Consider the following 20,908-nt stretch of genomic DNA (forward strand, 5'->3'; position numbering starts at 1 on the left):
TTAACATGGACCAGATATTGAGGTTTAGATCTATGTGGCAAAGACTTAAATAATGTTTAAGAGGTTCTGCAATATTAGGCAGATTCATCCCCAGACATCATTCACAGCATCTGTACTCAGATATTAACTCCTGACTCACTATACCAGTTTGACCTACTGCAGTGTTACAGCAGTAGCACATACTAGGGGTTGGGGAAGGAAAAGGGAACATCATTCCAACAGATAAAACAGGCACAGACACCGCTGCTTATCCTACTCACTCCATTCCCTGTGCTGTCTGCCGAGCAATGTCAATGAGCTGGAACATTTGGAACTTGGTCTCTTGAACGTGCAGGTGTTTATACAGACTGCTGCCTTCACACCACTGTGTGACAATGGCCAGGTTATCTTTAGTCATGTAGCCCATGAAGAGCAAAATATTAACATGCCGAGTCTTCCTAATAGAAGTAGCAGAAAAAGAAATTAGTATCTTTATAAAAATGTTTTCGTGTTCTTTAGAAAATGCACTCTTTTCTGAAGCGACATATTTCAGCTTTCAAGCCAAAGTGAACAAAAAAATGCTGTAAAATGAATTCACTGTTTTTGAAATCAGTAGCCGTGTCATACTCGCAGGTGACATTAACAGAAGTGACTGGAGTAACAGAAATGACCCTGAAAGCTGAAAATGACTGAATCCCAACAGGAAACCAAAGGGTTGTTATAAACTGTAACAAAAAATATAATTCTTTTATATAGGTTCAATTTCAGGATTCCATTTTAAAATTACAGTTATTTAATTGGACATTACAAAACCAGTATTCAAAAACAAAATACGTGGATCAGAGATTAGATTAAAAAAAGGGACTTATGTTGCAAACTTAAAAGATGTGCAGCTCAAGTATTCTGCCTGGCGATGAGAATTACAGCAGGATTTAATTGATCTTCACTTTCTCCTATATGCCAAACATGACCTGAGGGATTGCGGATGTTAATATCAGTTAAATGAAAAAACTTTCAGAAATCTCAGTGAAGAACCACTGAATTATCACTGCTGTCTTGCAGCTCTACAACAGTATTTACAAGTAGCACTGTATGCTCTTTTTTATTTTTATTTTTTGGAGATCTGCTTTTGCTGCCTATTAAGTATAGACTATTGAGCAAGGCAGTTTAGTCTGCAGGCAAATGCTGTGGCTTCAAATAACAAAATTTAGCAAAGAAACTACAAAACTCACCTTAATACAGCCACTTCATTTCTGAAAGCCTGAAACTGTTCTGGGGTTGGATCTACAACTTTTAGTATTTTCACTGCTACATCCCCTGAAAATACATTTATAGTTAAACTTAGTAGCAATGCAATTTCTTCCCAAAAATCATTAGTACATAGTATACATAAAAACTCTAGTTTGTGCACAGAATGCCCCTAGTAATCTGTGAACAGACCAAGACCATAAACTTCTGCAGGACCACATAATTCATTTACCTGAATTTGAGAACAGTAAGAGTCATTAATTTTTCACCATGCTTCCCCTATCTAGAAAACAGTAGAATTGAACCAAATTATAAAAGGTACGATAGAAGAGTGAAGCTGACTGTTCTAAAAGTAACCACTAACAGCCAGACCCACCAGTTCCTCAGTGAAAGAGGTAAACACCAAATTAATATGGATAGACAGAATATTTACAACAAGTGGATCAACTTGCCCTGACACTGCCACAGGAAGATAAAAGGAGTTTAAGTAAACTGAAACTTAATCTTAGTCCACACATAAGAGAAATTGCAGAGATTCTCTATTCCCAATTATCCTTATCCCACCATGTAAAGGCTGCTGCCACTTAGCATTACAGAGCCATCGCTTACGTTAAGATAAAAATCCCTAGGACAGATTTACCTGCTATTACAATTACTTTATCTTCTTACTATCACTCTTTTCAAAAACAGACTTGAAAAATGTTAGCACGTCTCTAGAATATTACCATCAACTAATTTTGTTAGCAACACTGACAGCTCAATTAAAAACAATGCTGCAAAGTATGGAAAGGATAAGTAAATGGTACTTGAAAGATTCAGAGAAAGTACTCTGACAGAGACTGCAGCATCTCCCACTGTAGTTACCAGCTGTTTAGTTTGCTGTGTAATTTGAAGTCAGAAAGTTCACAAACACTGAACACATTCTAATACATTTATATTTTCCTTTAACTTCAATAAATGCACACACTTCCTATTTCATCCTTCAGCATCTTCCTAAAGGGAACCATCTCCCATTTTCAGTATGCAAAGGTCTGGTATTTTTTTTGTTTGTTTGCTTGTTTTTGAAGATGTTGGGTATTTTTGTTTTTATAACTTAAGAGATCTCTGCTCACATATCAGAGCAGTACAACAGAAGAGGTAGAAGGACTACCAGTTTCACATGATGATCAAATCAGGCTTAAAAGGGGCCGGTTCCTACTGCAACTACTGTTTATGTACAATGCAAGACCAATCAAAGGTCTGTCAATATTAGAAGCATATTGCTAGGAGCTATACAAGACAAGGATGCAGCATCCACTGACTGTAAGCCAAATGTTTTCAAACTGTTTTTCAATATAGCCTCCATTATGATCCTTGCTCCACTGATTAAGAGATGTTTTTAACCTCAAGTTTTTATTGAATCATATGCCACTTTTTTTAAGCTCAATGGCATTCTCCAAGCAGTCTTCTCTACAGAAATAAATAAACAATAGCACTTGTTTTGTTTAGCAGCAATCTGAAGACAATTAGCTTCCACCACCCCCCAACCATCAAAAACCTAGAGCTGATTACCAGGGTCAAAGGGGAAATGTGAGTGTTTATGATAGGTAGTCTTCCAACCCATTTAAACTGCCTTGGTTTTCTTTCCTCCTTTTAAATTTAGAAGCATGCTACAGGACACTACAGGATCCAAATGAGGTCTGTAACAGAAGTGGTGCAAATATTAAAATTAGTACTTAACCATCAGAACAATCTGGAAAAATATGGAAGTGCAAGATACCTACTCAACAAGACACGCACTCCTCATAGCAAGACCATCCTTGACACTATCCATCTCATTTTTATTTGGGAAGGCTAAGTCAAGGAAGTTTACTGGAAACCTAACACAGGTTATACACAGTTGTACACATCCTCTAGCAGGCCTTCCATAGGTGCTCTCCAAAGGTTCAAACAGCCCTTCAGCATTGGGCATATTAGATCTGACACCTCCATTCCAATCCAGAAATTCAATTTAAGTTTGCAGCGATCTGCCCCACTTCAATTAATTTCCTTCAACTTCACCAAGACATTTTAATTGCTGTATTTATACTATTAGAATAACTTACTACCAAAAAAAAAAGGTACAATTTGTTAATTTGTGCACTATGAGCTCCCCATGTCTTCAGTTCTAAGCAGAAAAAACAAGAACTACTTTCCAATCTTTCAAGACCACACTACAAATGATGGCAACAAAACAAAAACAAAACAAAAGGCTCTCCCACTATTTCTCTTTTAATAGAATGTCAATACCATTAAAAAAAGTGTCAATTATTTGCTAACATCAATTAGGTTTATAAAATCAGATCAAGTTGTCATTATTTGGCAGTTTAACCTCAGCTTTCCCCAGCAATCAGGAGAACTCTGTACAGTGACTTTAAATGTGATACTGAATCCTATTTACACTGAATTCCGTGATAGCTGTACAGTCCTTCTATGTGCACAACTAAGGATTGTTTGTTAATATGTAGCTCCATTTCCTCTTTAAAACATCAAAGTTCTTGATACATGAAGAGTAGTTGCAAACATTTTGGTGAAACACATTAATAAGAAACTCACATTCATTTTTAGATTAGAGCCTGAAGGGAATTGTGTTTCTGTTTAAAACCGGACACCCTGAATTTGGAGCCTAATTCTGCAGTGTGCCTATTTTCAAAATCCTCAGAAACTTTTTCTCATTAACTCTCACATCAACCATTTGTTTAATTAGAAATACTCCACCATAAAAACAATTTCTACTTACTTTCTTTCCCTGCCACCTTGAGTACAAGTATGCTAATTAAACGACAGATATTCAAAATAAAAAAGGAAAGTAAACAATTTAACATGATGCTGTGAAAATTTACAACGTGGTGTTAATGATGCTGGATTCAGCATATGGATGGAGACAGAATCAGCACTTGTGAGATTCAGATTTCAGCACTGGCACTGTGCCTTAATTTTCTCAATGCAAAAATTAGGAAATCTGTATTTCTCACTTAGTTCTTTTGCTGGTAGATAATCACATAGCAGCACCATTCAAACACTTTTTTTTTCTGCATTACTGTCCTTCTACAGTACTAACATTTTGAGAAGACAGTAACAGCTGTGAAGAACTTACCATGCCATTTGCCCTTGTAAACAGTTCCAAAAGAACCTGACCCTATTCTGGTAGAAAGCATGACTTCACTTGCTTCTATTTCCCAGTAATAACTAGAATCTCTTTGTCCACGAGGCCTCTGCAACAAAAGAAAATATTAAATACATATGGTATTTATTTTATTAACAGTGTTCAGGAAAAAAAAAACACCTATTTCATTATTTCCCTAACGATTTTTTCCCCATACAAGAAAGCCAAACATTTCACTGTAAGGCTCTAAGCGCTTATGAAGATATCACTGAATTCTGCTCTAGAGATATCAACTCTGATCTGAGATCATAAGAGGAATGAATAATTGGGGATTCTTGAATTATTTGAAGATATCTTAAATATTTAAGAAACTTACTTTAAAAAAAAAAATCACAATGCTCAAGTTAAAGAACTCTGATATATTTGAAAGCAATAAACTAAAAAAATATGAGAGCAGAATTTTCAAACATCCATGTGATTTACAACTGGGAGTCCCACAGAGCAACTGTACTTTTAAAAAACAAAATAACTTAAAAAAAATCCAGACATTATTCGTTGTTTTTTTGATTTCTTATTCTATGTTTAAAATCAAAGCTTTGAGGAAAAGTTGCCATTTTGTTAAATTGACTTTTCCAAGACTCTTTAACCAACTTTGTCACCAATGTGATGACATATGCATTTTCTATGAAAACCATGGCAGTGCAATTCAAAAAGCAATAAGGAGGTTCAATATAATAAAGATATAAAAAAGAATAAAAAGATGCAGCCCTTAAATATTTAGAAATGTAAGCCTTGAATCTATACTGAAAAATAATTTCAGAACTGTGTCTGAAATTGATTTTAAATCCAAATGTTTTTCCAGGAATTTAAAGCATAAGGCAGTACTGCTGTCTTTCCCAAGTTAGATTTGTATCACTGTTACACATTCAGTGCAGAGTAATCAAAGATTTCCATCAGCTTTCATTGTCTTTCAAGTACAGATCTTTATCCCAACAATCCTTAATTTCATCCTACTTGAACACATTGAATGTATTTACACACAGTGGTTTGAAAATACTTACAATTTTGTTTTTTTCTTGTGTATTTGTCCCAGGGGCTCGCTCTCTCTGGGCTGGGACTGGGGTTTTGGGCTGAGACCAGCCAGTCGGGCTCATATTGTTAGGACTTCCAGACAGAGCAGAGGGTGAAGCTTGTATGTGAAAACAGAAGAAAAAGAAGTTACAAACCATAAAATAAACACAAAATACAATTACATTACTTTATTTTTGGAAGCCATACCTGATTCACTATGATTTCGAATTGCATCCTAAAACAGAGAAAATACCAACATAGTTAATAAAGCATATGATTGTGTGCAAATAAACAAGCAGAAATAAATGTGTTGAAATAGTTCTTGACAGTTTAGACCAAGTGTCATACACTATTGACCAAATCCCTTTAAAAGATAGCAGCTTGGTTACAAAAATAATATTTGCTTTTAAAAAAAAAAAAACAACTGAAAAAACAACCAAAACAACCCATGCAACTGGCAAATTCTTACAACACATTAAAAATATTTACAGCATATTAAAAGGTATTACTACAAAAAAAAAAAGAGGGGGAAGAAGACATGGAACAAGAATAAACATGAGAAATACTGTCTCCATTCCCATCCCTCCACTGTTGTTCATGCTTGTTTGATCTGAACATAGCTCCTGTGATGGCCCTGTATCTCCAGGGGACAGCCACTTAAAAAGGTTCTGGATTTTAAGTAGGAAAACTTTTAAAAGCCTCTAAAATATTCCAGGTCAATAAGCATTTAGAAATAATGTGGTAGAGGTATTTCAACACATAATAGACTACATCTTGTGCTCTAACACAAAAACATCTCCATTTCAAAACAAGTGTTTTCCACAGAAGTTTGATGATGGTTGAAAAGCATGTTCTGACACAGCTCACTACTTGGTACAGTGCAACAACTCTCACCTCATGCCACAGGCACTTTACAACACAACTCTACAGCCATGCACAAGATAAACTAAGCTCTGACAAACATGACTATACAACTTTTCTCACCTGCTATGCATTATCCCAAAGTACATACAGGAAACGTAAAATATCCAGGTACTGTATAAGTACAAAGCAAGAACATGCACTACAGAAATGTTAAATACTGTCAAAGTTAATAGAAGTCAATTCAAACTTTCTAACTAATTAGTAGAATAATAAATGTAAGACTTCATAGGAGGACAGGACAAGCCTATATTCCACTGTACGGCTTTCAAATTAGCCCAGAATTTCCTTACTAATGATTCATTTATGGAATACATCATTGTTGCTAGTTAGCTGTGTTCTCCCAGGCTTGAATTCTAAATAGCATATTCTTGCAGAATTCCTCTACTTTATGCCTGAGTGAATTAAAATCTACGTAAACTACTAGAGAACTCTTGCAAATTACTACCTTTGTCCAGTTTGAGGACTGTAAGTCTTTTTAAGAATCTGCATTAATAACAACTGGTGTTTTTTTCTACACTGGCCTGAGAATGTAACTTCTTTCAAGCAAGTTGGCAAAGAACCACTAAATAATCTTCAATTTCTCTCATATTTAATTCTCAAGGAATTGCTACCTGAAGGGAAAAAAAAAAAAGTATCTGTTGAACTTCAGTTCTGGTTTGAATATTTTTCTTATGGCTCCTACAGCAAATGCACCCCAAAAAGTGTTCTTCAGAGTTTTTCTTCCAACACAAATGACACCACAGCAGTGCTGTATTCTGCCACCTCTGCTCTGATGTGAAGTGCATCATATTCTGAATCCACACTTTTGCACGGTTAAATTTAACAGAATAGTTTCCAGAGGAAGACTGTCACACAACAGATATATCAGAATGTTTTATACCTCAAAAGCTGTGTGACCAAGCAGATCCTAATCCAAGCCTGTTCAAATGCATAACAAATATCACAGCAGTATGGCTTCATCCGTCTTAACTAAAAATGAACTCTGATCAATTTGCCTCTTCCAAGTGTTGTCCTCAGTATTTATGTACAAACATGCTATAAAGATTTTCATTAAATCAGCGCCAGATTAAACACTTCATGTGGACACTGCCATGGCTTACAAGTTACAGCAATCCTGTTAATCACAAGAAAACAAAAGGCACCAAGAAAATACCTACTCTTCCCCTCAAACAAAATCGTCTGCACCAGGAACTGGGAGAAGCATTCAGGCTGTTATTCTATGCCAACAGGGTAAGAGATAACAGAAAGAGGAAGTATAAAAAATTAAAAATGAAATTAGGATAAATGAAAGAAAAAGTAACCAAAGTTGTTTGGCATATGATAATTAAGTGCAGTGAAACTTTTAAATAACTATTCTTGTTCAAGCAAAAAAAATTACAGGAGCATTCAGACTGATTAATTGCCTTATTGCGGTGACTTTTTTCATATCATCCCTAAAGGTACTCACTATCTGTGTCTGGTTGTTTCTTTAAAGTCTACTGAAAAAGCAGCTACTGCCTCTAAAACAGGGCAGCTATCTTTATTCGATTCGCTATGATAGGCAGAATAGAAAGCATTTCTTTCTCTACCACTATGCATAAAGAATAAAGAAAGCAGCATCTCAAACACTTATCACACCACTAAGCTTAATAATTCATCTTCTCTTTCCGTAAGGCTTCATTTTGTTTTTGTGCTGTAGAAAACAATAGTTCAAAGCCTCTTTGGGAGGGGGGGAGGAGCAGACAATCTTAGCCTGTAAGGAATGGTGCCTCTCCCCATAAAATCCAGCTACCACAATGCTTCTAACCAAAAAATTGTCACAGGGTTGCAGTGCACTTCATTTCACCCCACTGAAGATGCAGAGCAGTTCTCTGGCACATTTAGGAGAATCTTTACATTTCATAGAAGCCTACAAGCTACCAGCTGAAGCAATAAGAAGGGTGAACTCAGAAGAAGTGAACTCAGAAGATTTTGTTTGGCCAAGGACTTTTCAACTTATTCCAGGAGGAGCAGAGGGGAATACAGGGTGCTCTCTGAAGTCCTGCTGTTCATCACTTTCTTTCTGCAAGCCTTTCCTGTAAATCACTCCCTTACACAAACAAACAGGATTCTTAAGGCCTCACTTCCAAAAACTCATTGTTTCCAGTGTAAGGATCCAAGCTAAGGGGAAAAATCAATTAACAAATAATAAATAAAGGGATTACTGCAATCAAGTAACAGCAGAAGTATTTTCAGATACAGGTGGCTTTCCCATGAGCCACAGTTCTAAGGGTGTAACACAGCATATTGCCAGTAAGCTTTGATTTGAGCATTCAGACTCTGAGAATTTGCAAGCAGACTTCCACTTCTAGTCTCATTTTAAACAACCATCAGTCCCCCTCCCCCAATCCAAATCTTTAAGTTTCAAAGAACATTCTTAAATATCTCAAATAACACATATGTTCAGACAAGCTGAAATTGTTCTCTTTTCACATCTGTGAAACTTACGACTCCTCACGACTTCAAAGACTTTGAAATCTACCTAGAACTTAACTGAAGTTGGTAAAGACTGAGAATGAGCTATTAACTTTCTAGGCAGATGTGCCACCTATATATTCTTATCACAGTCCGTTAAGGAAAACACTACATGATTTACAGGAAAAGAAAAAACACCAACCAGTGACTATTAGATAGCCAGTCACAAATCCAGTGTAACTGAATGATAATCCATCCCCATTAATATTACCTCAATTATCCGGCTGTCAACTGGCATTGTAGTGCTAACCATGTGGACATTTGGTGTGGATGTAGATCGCTGTCTTTGGGAAAGGGTGCCCTCAGAGGAAGGATTTGATGTGTTGAATGTAAAGACATGAGGTGTAGAATACCTGTGCTGGGAGCTAAGAAGAAAAGAGAGAAATTTGTGGTTATTTTTTTTTCCCCCCCTCTAGCAGTCAGAAAAATACTCTTCAGTGTAATCTACCAAAAGCAGTAATATACACAAAGTTTGAAACACGGGAAACATTGAGATTTGCATACTAACTAAGACTATTTGGTCAGCCAAACCATTTACTCTTTAACTTAGGAAATAAATTTAAAAACTTGGCACACGGATCTAACATGTTTAAGTGTGTTTCTGCCATTATAAAAAGTGCCACAGTTCACCTCAGTCCCCATTAAATCATCTTTAATATATTGATAAATTACAGGCTCTGTTGGATTAATTAATTCTAGCAGTTAAATTTAAACCTCTCATTTCAGGCTTATTAAGTGAATAGCCTGAAAGGTACTTTTTTATTGCTAAGCCCTAAGTTTTTGAAGTTTGCAAGACTGTTCAACTTCTCACACAGAACAGCCAGCAAGGAAGTCATGAAACCCAACAGCAGTTAGCAGGAGGCCAACAGTAAAATCCAGATCAACAAAGAATTATAAATCACAGCTAATGTTAATCAAACTTCACTTATCCCAAATAACACAAATAGCTTAACCAAAACCAGACAGCCTTCACAAAAACAACCAGCTAACTAATCACTAAGTCATTGTGCAGTAACACTAGAAATAGAATAACATGGCAAAGAGAAGGAATGTAAGATCAGTTACTGATGTAGTTCCCAGTAAAATAAATAAATAAATAAATAGAACCATTTGCAAGTCAGCTACTCTGGTGCTCTGTGCCTCATTCCTGAACAGGTCAACATTTTTCAAAGGGATGGAAAAAAAACAAAAGATGGCCTGCCCTCTCCAGCCTCTAAAATTTCAAGGAAAAGAATATAGGCACAAATTATCATCAGAAGACAGGCTGCTTTGGAAGGAAAGCCATTTATATTCTAGCATTAAAACTGCAGAAATGTTCTTACTAATCAGGTCTCAGGACTTCCTATAAAGGGAGCCTATTTTCTCTTTCCACTGCTCTCTTTAATCTCTTACCTATAGTCATAATTTAGGATGTTATTTTAGTTTATGCATGTGACTCACACACAAAAAAAAAAAGCAAGGTATAAACCCTTACATGTATGCTACATGATCAGATGAAATAAAATTCACCCAATACCAGTTCTTCTTAGGCAGGTAAACAAAGGTCTCCACAAAACTTTATATCCTCACTTAAAATCTTTAGACTAAAATTTAAAAACAGAAATTCCAGAATTGATGCTTTGCTTGAAGCTGTAAGAAATGAAGCTAGATATTTTCTACGATGAAGTTCTGTTGCCTTCTTGCACATTTTTCTCAACCTTCTATATTCTTCTACTTTCAAGGAGTTGGGAGTGTGGGTTTTTTTGTTTTTAAACAAGTGTATTTCCCAAAAGAGAAATGACAGGAAATACTAGCTTACCTAACAGGTATCCGGGAGACAGACTCCCGCATCCGTCTCATTGTCAAGGGAGGTAGTGCAGGGACACCACTGTCACTGATATTTGAATTTGGGAACAATCTGAAATATCAACAAAAACAATTACAATTTCAACTGCTACACTACCTCCTGTACAATGCTCTTAAAACTGAGAATTTAAAGGGCTTTTGCTCTGCATGAACACGTCCCCAGTTCCTGTATTTGCGTAACGTTTTTTCTCTGTATGGTACAACTAAAAACTACATCATCAGACTCTCAAGGAGAATTTTCATGTGTTCTGACTAAAATTAAGACTTCAGATACAAATCTGCAAGACTTCAGACTTCCTCAACAGAATATTTGAGACTAGCATTTTTTAATTTTTATTAAACTCTGGTAGCATCAAGTGACACAATCATCCTAAATTCTGATTGCTCATCAGTATAACTACATGTGCAAGTTCAGTTATTAAAAAACATAATAATACAATCACTAATAAAGATACAAACACATTCATAGGTTTCAACTGTTTTGCATATAAGAACTTCTATCAGCGATTTTCAACTTTCTCTAATCAGTATTTTCTAAGTATCATCCTTCATCAGTTTTCTCACCATTCCATTATTTTCAGTGGCCTATCAAAAGCACTGATACTCCTGAAAGATTCATCTTTCCAACCGGTAAAAACAACTGAGTCGTGAATTTTTTTTTCTTATAACTGAAGTATTATAAAAGAGGAATTAGGATGCCTTCCCATGCTGAATCAGAAGGGCACTATAGCACCTGCCTGATCATTCAGTACACTCGTTTGTTTGAGAATACTGAAATTCACAGCACTAACAAAATGCATGCAATTGGCCTTCTTCTCCTGGGAACAGACAGTCATTGCTGGCTGCTTTATGAAATCAATACATGTGTTCTGTAAACTGGTGAACATGATTACACCTCCCAAAGATCCAAATCATCTCTATGGTAAGATTTTAAAAACAAAGAACAACCACCAGAGCCCAAGAGAGCTACTACTGCTATTAGAAAGGAACAGTCCTTACAAGAGTTGCCTGATATTGCTCCAGTCGACACACATGGTTGGAACTTTAGTGCTGCAGTGCTCGTGGAATTTATAACCGCACGTCTGACACCGAAACCCATTTAGGAGGAACTTCTGGCAGATGTCACAGAAAGCAAGCTTTAGAAATGTCTTCCGAGCCTAGAAAATGCATTTAATGATTAATCCAAGATTCTCTTAATTAGCTTAGATGAACATCTTTAGAGCTTGACATAAATAAAAACAATGATAAAATATTACCAGTGCCCCCAAGATGTTACTGAACGTAAAGTTACACAAGTTTTCTTGTATTTCTTGTTTGGCTGGAAATCTGGAAAAGCTTACAAATAATTAGGGAACTGCTTGCCTAATCATTTAAAATGAAAAGAAAAAGCCACGTAAAATTATCTGTTCCATCAGACTCAAAAGCAACATCTTGCACTTGGTAAGGTGACAGAGCTGGGTGGGAATTGGGGTTTTTTTTTCTAGTTGGTATCATCAGAAGTGAAGGAGGATCAGATCATAAGAATCATGCCTTTTTCTTTATTCATCACAGTATCTGTTGTGAGCCCATAGGTAACCAATAACCCTAACATAAGAAATCATTTTCTTAGGATATAAAGCAGTTTAAGGAAATTCCATTTTTCAAAATGACATCTAATATTTTTAAAGCTTCTGAAATCCCCCCCCCAAAAAAAAGACATTAAAATGGATGGATGAAAGGCTTTCCTCCTACAATGGAACTCTATCATACACAACAGCTGTAAGTCTGAATTTTCTCCAGTTCAGCAAAATATTAGGCTTTGTAAGAAACTGCAAACAATTTTATTTTGTATTTTTCTAATTCTGCTAAGTATAAGCAAAGCTATTTTCAGTTACTGCAAAAAATTGACAACATGTTTACACATTCAGTACAATTGCCAACAGAACCATAAGGCTGCTGAGCTTATCCAGTGTTTTATTTAATCAGATAAACACTGAAAATGCAAGTCACCTCCCAATTCTGAACTCTAAAGACCTGGTATCTTAATATAATAGTTACAGAAATATATCTTTATATAATCCCAACTAATAAAAATGTTCATCGGGGTGTTGATGATGTAAAGGTGAGCTTCTCAAGTCTCTGACATCTAGAAACTGTGAAATATAAATAAAATTCTGACACTCCATTGCCAGTTGATATTTAGCCAATTTAATTAACAGGGAGCAGTGGGGAGGAAGAAAAATCATTACTTCTGAAATTCCATCCCCCATATTTACAGAGCTAGAATGCCTCTGTACTCCTATAACATCCCTTGACTGAATATGTCGTTCAACTAGTAACATTTATTTCAAAATACACAAGAGGAGAGAAGCTTACAAAATTGTGTGTAGTGAGTGGAACATGATCAAGAAAGTCCACCTGCAGTTCTTCACCAATCAAGGAGGCAGCATCAGTGTTCCAATCCAAACGCACTTTTTTACTGAAAGAAAGAAAAAGTGGGCAGGACAGATTTACTTAGGAGGTAAGAAGTTGCACCTAATCAGTGATCTATGTTTTGTGAGCTTTCTTGAGTAAACTGAAAACGAACAAAAAAGCACAGCTAACCTCTTATAGTGATCTGCAGTTCAGTATCTTTAACTTAAAAAAAGATAAGAAGTGACTTTAAAGCATAGCAATTCAACTCTTTTTGTTGTTTTAAACAAGTCATTTGAATATATGGATTATTTGAAGTAATCAACCTAGGAGCTACAAAAAAAACAAAACAAAAAATTATGAATTATGACTTAGTGACATGAAAGCTGTATTACATGCTTCAGCACTAAAGTTACTTGTGACCTCAGAATGGACTCAGTTATACAGAGCTGTGAAACCACAAATGATTGCCTTGTGACTGAGGCTTAAAGGAGCATTAAGCCCACGCCTTTCGAGGTGTGAAGTTAAATGTATTAACTCCATGAGATACCTTCACTCCCTCAGCTTGTAAAAGAATCATTTGGTATTTAATAGCAGCATCCCCGGTCCTACAAAAAATAAGGAATATCTGAAGTGAGATTTTAAGTCCAAATATTGAAAATTTGTAGAGGAATGCAGGGCCTTAAAATTGAGCACAGAGATCTTCAGTCAACTTGGTTTATAAACTACAAACGCAGAATGAGAACTGTACCTCAGATATGAAGGCATATCACATCATTTCAATGAGAGTATGAGAAAAGCTTAAAGATGCAACAAGCACTTGCATGTAGCCCTCATTCTGAACACATTTAATACTTAGAAAATGTTGAAGAAAAGTAATACCCAGGAAGTTTAAGGATTTGCGCTAGCAGAGGGTAAAGAAAGCAACATGAAGTGTTCACAATCTGCATTTTCAAAAGAAATTAGCAAAAAAGGGAAAGAAAGCATTACTGCCACTACTCTAGAAATAAGATTTTTAAATTCTCTAGTTGATAGTTTCATGTATAACATTATGGACTCTTACCCTTTTGGTTCAGTAACAAGACGAAAAACTGCACAGCATTCTGGCTGCAAACCTCTTACTTTAAGTGCCTTCATGAGACAATCATGTAAGGTCATCCCATTTCGCACATTTACCTGTGTGCAAAGGAAAAAGAAATGTACTGCATGATGGTATCATTAATTTAAGCTTCTTTGGAGAAAAGTATTATGCCTCATCCCCTTTTCTTCAACTGATGACTTTTAAAATTAACAAATAAATAAATAACTGTCCAAATTATGCAACAAACTTCTGTGCCCTCCAATTTAAGTCACTGCACATTAAGCCAACCTGTCAGGTAGGCATGTTTTCTGCTACCATGCACTTAGGCAAAGGAAGTTTTAAGGCCATTTCATTACTTTCATTTCTTACAGCTACTAAGTTTCTGTAAACCAAATCTATACAAAGCTCATATACAGAGATAGGCTACAAAAACAATAGGAATGCAGGCAAATGGAAATACTAAGTTTAAAAAAAAGAATTTATATTCCAGAGAGCTCTGATCAAGATTTTAGTTATTATTAGTGTATTCAGCTCTGTGAAATCTCACAGAAGTGAAGCTTCTTGAGGGAACACTAATTACCATGCTTTCCTGTGGGCATACTTCAAGTGAATGAAACGGTGGTAGAAATGACTGTATGATACTACACACAGGCATCACTGTTTACATCAGCAAATACCATCTTTCAATGTTGAATATATAATCAACATATCTTGCTCGTGCACACTAGAAAAATACAGCAGCATGGTAGAGAAATACTAGGTCTCAAAATACAGCCATACAGCTTACAACATGTGTCCTCAAGAATTGGAAAATTGATGACAACATATTCAAGAACACAAGTAAGGTTTCGTGAAGCTTGGCATTTCTATAGTAAAAATAAACGTCATAGCATTAGCAATGCAAACAGTACCACAATTCTTCCATCAAGGTAACACAGACTTACCACTGTACGTTGCTTGTTGGGCAAGAAAACTCGAATGGTATTGCTGGTTTTAGAAGTATCTGATATTTTGCCATCATCAGATGCTCGGCGCTGATAACCAAACTGCTGGACAATGGTTGGTGAAATGCAGTTTGGGCCATCGAAGACAGAATCCTTGAGTCCAAAACCATTACTGATAGTCTTCCAAGCTCCCTGAATGTGCTCCATGGATGCAGTCTAAGGAAACAACAAAATTAGAGGAGTGAGGGAAAATTACAGCATCTTTCACTATGAAGAGCTATTTAATCTTCCTGGCACAGCAGACCTCACCATCTCTTTTCAGAGGTATCAGGGGACTGCACTGCCTTTTCCCTTGTGACACGTTCAATCTACACATACACAGTACAGTTCACCCACATCTGTGAAGTCAGCCCGAGTTTTGATAGCACTGGACTTTCTGCACAGATTTACAAGTATATATGTGCAATTGCATTCTCACTACACCTCTAGTTGTCACAGCAGCTCGTTACCACTGTCTTAGCTTAGACAATCAATACTTGAAGGTGCTTTGATGCTAGCTGCAGGCCAGAAGAATAGCTGTGTATGCCTGATATAGTTGCAAGCATTAGCATACCTGTATTTCAAGAAAGAAAAAGTGGCCCAACAGAAATTATAACAAAAAGCAATGAAGAAACCCCATTTTTATCAGTGATGTCAAGGGACTGGTTTGGGTGTCTTTCTGTTCTGTGGTTTGGGTCTTGTTTGTTTGCTCCGAAATTATTTAACTCCAAATTATTTTCCAAATCTTATTCAAAAACTAAGCAAAGTCAGAAACAAGTTTTGAAATCTGAAATGAAATCCTTGATAAATTTCAAAGTGGCCAGATTGTCTACTAAGCTTTCAGAAAGAAAATAATAATAATAGAATAATAAGCAAATAAGCTTAGTAGTTTATTCTCTCCCATAAATCTGCATCTCTCTGTAAACCTCTGCAAACTCAATGCTTAGAAGTGCCCAGTGCAACTGCCAAGTTAGTAGATTAACTCCAGATTTGCCTTTAGTGACTTCTGCACACTGCCTACATTTCTGGTCACCTCTGTGAAAGGGAGAGAAAGTCATATTAAGCCTGCTAAGTCAAAAAACACATTAGTCAGGAAATGCCAAAATAAAGGTCTTCCAAACAACTGCAATTCTGTCCCCTTATGGTACAGGAAAGTACTAGACTGACAGACCCCACTGTTCCCCAGATACAAAAAAAAAAATCAGTGCATAACACCAAAAACTCCTTTACTGAGCACCTATCAGTTTCTAATACGTCTCATTTCATTCTGTGCTTTCTCTGTTGTAAATTATTTGAACGCTCCCATCCATTTCCTCACATCCTTGCTGTTTTCTACAATTGAAGAGATAAAGCAATAGAATTCATGGAAAAACATCTCACTAGTATTAAGTGCCCATCTGGGGATGTCCAAAAGGATAAACTTGAATTTGAAAGTGTTACTCAAGCACAACTCCAAAAAGCCTTTGCTAGATTCATATGTACTCAACACTGCTAAACATCTGAACCCAGATGTGACAAGCATTTAAAAAGGAAACATAACCAACAAGCTTAAAAAAAGGGTTGATTCATGCGAAGCACCTACCATTGCACACAGACTTTGCAATAGAAGAAGAAAAAAAATAATCCAGCCACTCTCTGTTACCTACCTCATTCTTTAGGCATCTTTGAACTTATGTAATGAATCCACTCTATGTGATACTGCTAAAAATATTAATAGGAATATCAGGTTTCTGTTTCATATTTCACTGAAACCCTATTAGACAGAAAGGAAACATCATAATTTTGGTGCCATTTTATGGCCTTCAGGTAATTTTCCTTCCCAAAAGACTGCCTACAAGATTTTGCCACAATCTCTCAAAGCATATTTCTGTGGTGTGTTTTTAGCACCTCCATGTTTGTCATGTCCTACTGGTATTTCCTAACAAGTTCTTACAGTCCACAGCCTCAGAACACTAGCAAGCAAGATGACAGGATGTCATAAACTAGGCAACAGTCAGAGAATCATAGAATGGCCTGGGTTGAAAAGGACCATAATGATCATCTAGTTTCAACCTCCTGCCACGGGCAGGGTCGCCAACCACCAGACCAGGCTGCCCAGAGCCTGATAGATGGAAAGTCTGAAAAGGTTCCAGCAAAACCATAGTGGTAGTGATTCTACGACTGATACTGTAATAGTGGCATTATTTCCTGAATTTGAAGATAATTGAATTAATCTAAGTTAGTAAGAAACCATTTCAGTGAAACAACTGTTTTCTCCCCTGTAAGTCCCTGAAGTGGCTCACCCACAGGGTCAAGTGAGCACTTGTTCTGCTAGAAGACTTCAGGCTGAGGATAGGCAAAAGTGCAGGAGAGCGAATCACTATCAGTCCAATCTGCTCAAGAACTGCGTAAGCACTGGTTGTGAACGGGTCTTAACCCAAACCAGACGGCTCTGTCCAGTTCTGCCCTCAGACTCCTGGTACTCCAGTTCAGAAGCTCCGAGCTGCAAAAAGTCACTATAACTATACCAAGAACGTTTTCTTTCACATCCTCACAAAGAAAAAGCCACTGCGGTGTAATTCCAGGTGGATAATAAAAGGTCTTTTGCTCACCCTTTCACTTCTAAGGCATCCCTGTCAACTATCCCATGAAACTTACTGTATTTTCCAAAACCACATCACCTATCTCCATACGGATATTAAGAACAGCACACCTCTACCCTCCATTCCACATTCCACACTATGGCCTTTTGTACTCTATGCTACAGAAGGACCTAACGAGTTAGTTTGTGAACATTTCTTTCACTGACAATTCATACGATGAACATAGACATCTTCTCCTTCTTACCAACTCATGTCATCCCTGAGTCAATGCTGTCAGCTCCCCAGGTCCAGTTGCACAAAGTTCTGGACGTTGTTTAAAATATCATTTAAATAACATTTAAAATTCAATTTCTAACCAAGTTCTAGTAAGATTTAGATAGTTTAAATTATTATTATTTTTTAATCTATGGAACATAAATGACAACAGTTTTATACTTGATGTAAAAGGGAAAAGAGAAATGGAAACACTGAACCTCTGAAAAAAGGAGGGAGAGTGGGAGATAGAAGTGAGGAATACAATAGACTTCTGCATATACAACCAAGCACCAGCACAGTGATCTAGAATTTGAATGTATTTTCCTAGATGTGAAACAGAAAGGTGAAAAAGAAGTTACGTGCAGTTGCAACAGCCACATTATGCATATGAACAGCCCTAATAAAAGGAGTGGAGATAAATTGATAGGTAAGGGTATCAGCATGAAAACCAGTCAAGTTTGTCATCTAACCTCTCAACTTCCCTAATATTTCATTTCAAATGTCTAGATACTGTGCAGAATCATATCACCAAGGGTGGAAAAGATCTCCAAGATCATCCAGTCCAACTGGACTCTTGTTGCTATTGCTATTATGAAAGTTGACCACAACGTAACATTACAGCCTATACATTTAATACTTTGACTTGCTGCCAACATTTCCTGAAGAATTCAGTGAAAACAGGAAATAAAACATTCAAACTTGTATCTTGATGAAAGCTACACTTCGTAACATAAGAAAAGTACTTTCCTACTCTTAGCAGTGTTCTCTCATCCAAACGCGAGAGGCCTACTGCACACTACAGAAAGGCCTACTCAGAGAAACTAACGCAATTGTTTTTGTAATTGCACGTACAGCAGGCTCAAGATCAGCTGCTGCCAGCCTTCTGTACAAGGCAAATATCAGCAGTATCTCTGATCACGCACCCACGGCCTTTGCTCTCCTAGGACCTTTGTTTTAAGTAACTGTTCTGCTCAAGGAAATCAAGCTTTCCAAACACTTCTCTTCAGACTGTGGCACTCTCTGAGGAGTTCTAACCAGCAATTCCCACAAATACACAAGGGCTGCTCTGCAAGTAATGCCACCTACGTTATTATGTTGGCCCATGATGTCAGTGGTGGATGTTGGTAGTATGGCAGTAGAGGTGGAACCTTCCCACTGGAGAGGACAAGCTTACAGTTTTTGAAGAAAGACAGAACTCGTGAGTCCTTGTAACTTTGTTCGTGATGTCTTATTTTTCTTGGATTAATGGAGGGTTTAGTCTAGACAAGACTTGCATTCCGATACCACACGGGCCACTCCTAGATACCTTCACTTTCCAAACAGTCACTGATCTTATTCTGAACTATTTTGGAAGACCAAGGACAATTAAGTTATCCCTTAAGAAGTAATTTATGAATTACTTACGCCTTTCCACTGCCCTCTAGGGTAAAGAAAACGAGCTAAGAAAATTATATATTTTAAAAACAAAGATACAAAATAAAAACACTGAATTCAAACAGTTCACTGCATGCATACCAGTAAGACACAAACATGGTAACTGTGTGACTAGCTCTGAACTGGTAACAAATATACAGTCACAAAATATGCACACGGACTCTAGTTCTTAACTGAACACAACAGCATGCACAACAGCAAATGACAACAGACAGACAGCTTCACAGGACATGGGTGGGTTCCATTTTGGTCACCTCATTATATGAGACACATGCAAGCACTGCTTACCTTCCAGTGTACCATACCCTGTGCCCTAGCATTGGTTTATTTATTCATTTTGGATCTTCAACTCCAACCACTATCTGATGAAATACATTTCTACTGAAACTAAATTAATTTTCCTCAAACTTTCCCAAGGTCCACACCAGTCCATTTCAGTGAAGAGATGTCTGATATGTTCTAAGAGAAATTTAATTTAAAATATAAGAGGATTTCACAACAATGCCTTCACAAATACGTAATTCCAAGTTTATGCCTATTCCAGCAAAAACTAGTTTTTCTTCTTCTAAATGAATTAAAAGCATGTTTCTGAGACATTATATTATCCATTATTAAGGCTTGCACTATGTCCAATGATCCATTGCCAGCTAAATGTTACATTTTTGTTCCAGCTACTCTTCATCAAAATTACTAGTCTGTCTACAACTAAGAACTCCAACAGCAGCATCCAAGTAATATTTTAAGATATTAAAGTATGAGCAAATTGATCTCCTTCTAGGTTCACTACCACTAGAATATCGATAGTGATAAATCTCATATTAAACACTCTAAGAGAAAAAATCTCCTATAATTCCCCTACCTCCCACAGATATATTAAACACTATGATCCAGACTGCACATTTAACCAGCACTCTTTGCAAGATGACAACCATTTGTACACACATTAAAAGCAAACACAATAAACTGCTGTGCCATGCACGTACCCGGCAGTAACAAATTCCTAAAAATGACTGAATGAATAATCCCTAGGCTTCATTTCTAAAACCAGATTAGGCAGAAAACTCTCATCAGTGATAAGCACTCTAAAATCTAATACACTTCAGAAGCTTTTTTCTTCCCTCATCCAAAATGACTTTACAGAGCAGTGTATCTACTTTTATCTATCTAAGCTTTACCAATACTCTCCACAAACAATGTCATTAGAAAAATTTAATCCCATCCTAAACACAACCTGAACAAAAACTTCAAAAACTTGTGGTTTAATTACTTTGAAAGTCACATTTTCCTGAATCAGTACTAAAAATTAAGAATTATTAGGAACTATAGACAATCTACCTGCATAGAGTAATCATGTTTGGAGAATAAAAAAAAGATATCCTTTGTTTGGGAAAGCTAGGAGAAGCAACAAAGATCAACAGTTAAATGTATTTCACCAGCATGAAGTCAAATCAAAATCCTGTCTTTTACCATCTACAGAGCAAATCCCCAAAATACTTTA

General features: G+C 36.6%; 1 protein-coding gene across 8 annotated transcripts in view; it reads right to left on the reverse strand.

Annotated features, from left to right (window-relative positions):
• The window catches only part of RAF1 (Raf-1 proto-oncogene, serine/threonine kinase), a 68,403-nt gene that overhangs the window by 4,522 nt on the left and 42,973 nt on the right, over positions 1 to 20,908 (reverse strand). For 2 of the 8 annotated variants that reach the window (XM_010718435.3, XM_010718436.3), the window contains exons 3-14: positions 15,101 to 15,316; positions 14,139 to 14,251; positions 13,040 to 13,142; positions 11,684 to 11,841; positions 10,638 to 10,736; positions 9,051 to 9,204; positions 7,504 to 7,563; positions 5,630 to 5,657; positions 5,413 to 5,540; positions 4,343 to 4,460; positions 1,212 to 1,296; positions 261 to 437 (exon numbers count right to left, since the gene is read on the reverse strand). In XM_010718435.3, the coding sequence (XP_010716737.1) occupies positions 261 to 437; positions 1,212 to 1,296; positions 4,343 to 4,460; positions 5,413 to 5,540; positions 5,630 to 5,657; positions 7,504 to 7,563; positions 9,051 to 9,204; positions 10,638 to 10,736; positions 11,684 to 11,841; positions 13,040 to 13,142; positions 14,139 to 14,251; positions 15,101 to 15,307 (1,430 nt within the window). In that variant the 5' untranslated portion in view covers positions 15,308 to 15,316. Of the gene's footprint in view, positions 1 to 260; positions 438 to 1,211; positions 1,297 to 4,342; positions 4,461 to 5,412; positions 5,541 to 5,629; positions 5,658 to 7,503; positions 7,564 to 9,050; positions 9,205 to 10,637; positions 10,737 to 11,683; positions 11,842 to 13,039; positions 13,143 to 14,138; positions 14,252 to 15,100; positions 15,317 to 20,908 lie in introns of those variants that run through there. The other 6 variants (XM_010718438.3, XM_010718437.3, XM_031555532.1 and 3 more) reach the window with 6 other exon arrangements.

The sequence above is a fragment of the Meleagris gallopavo genome, chromosome 14 (assembly GCF_000146605.3).
Source record: "Meleagris gallopavo isolate NT-WF06-2002-E0010 breed Aviagen turkey brand Nicholas breeding stock chromosome 14, Turkey_5.1, whole genome shotgun sequence".
In the NCBI taxonomy this organism is placed as follows: Eukaryota; Metazoa; Chordata; class Aves; order Galliformes; family Phasianidae; genus Meleagris; species Meleagris gallopavo.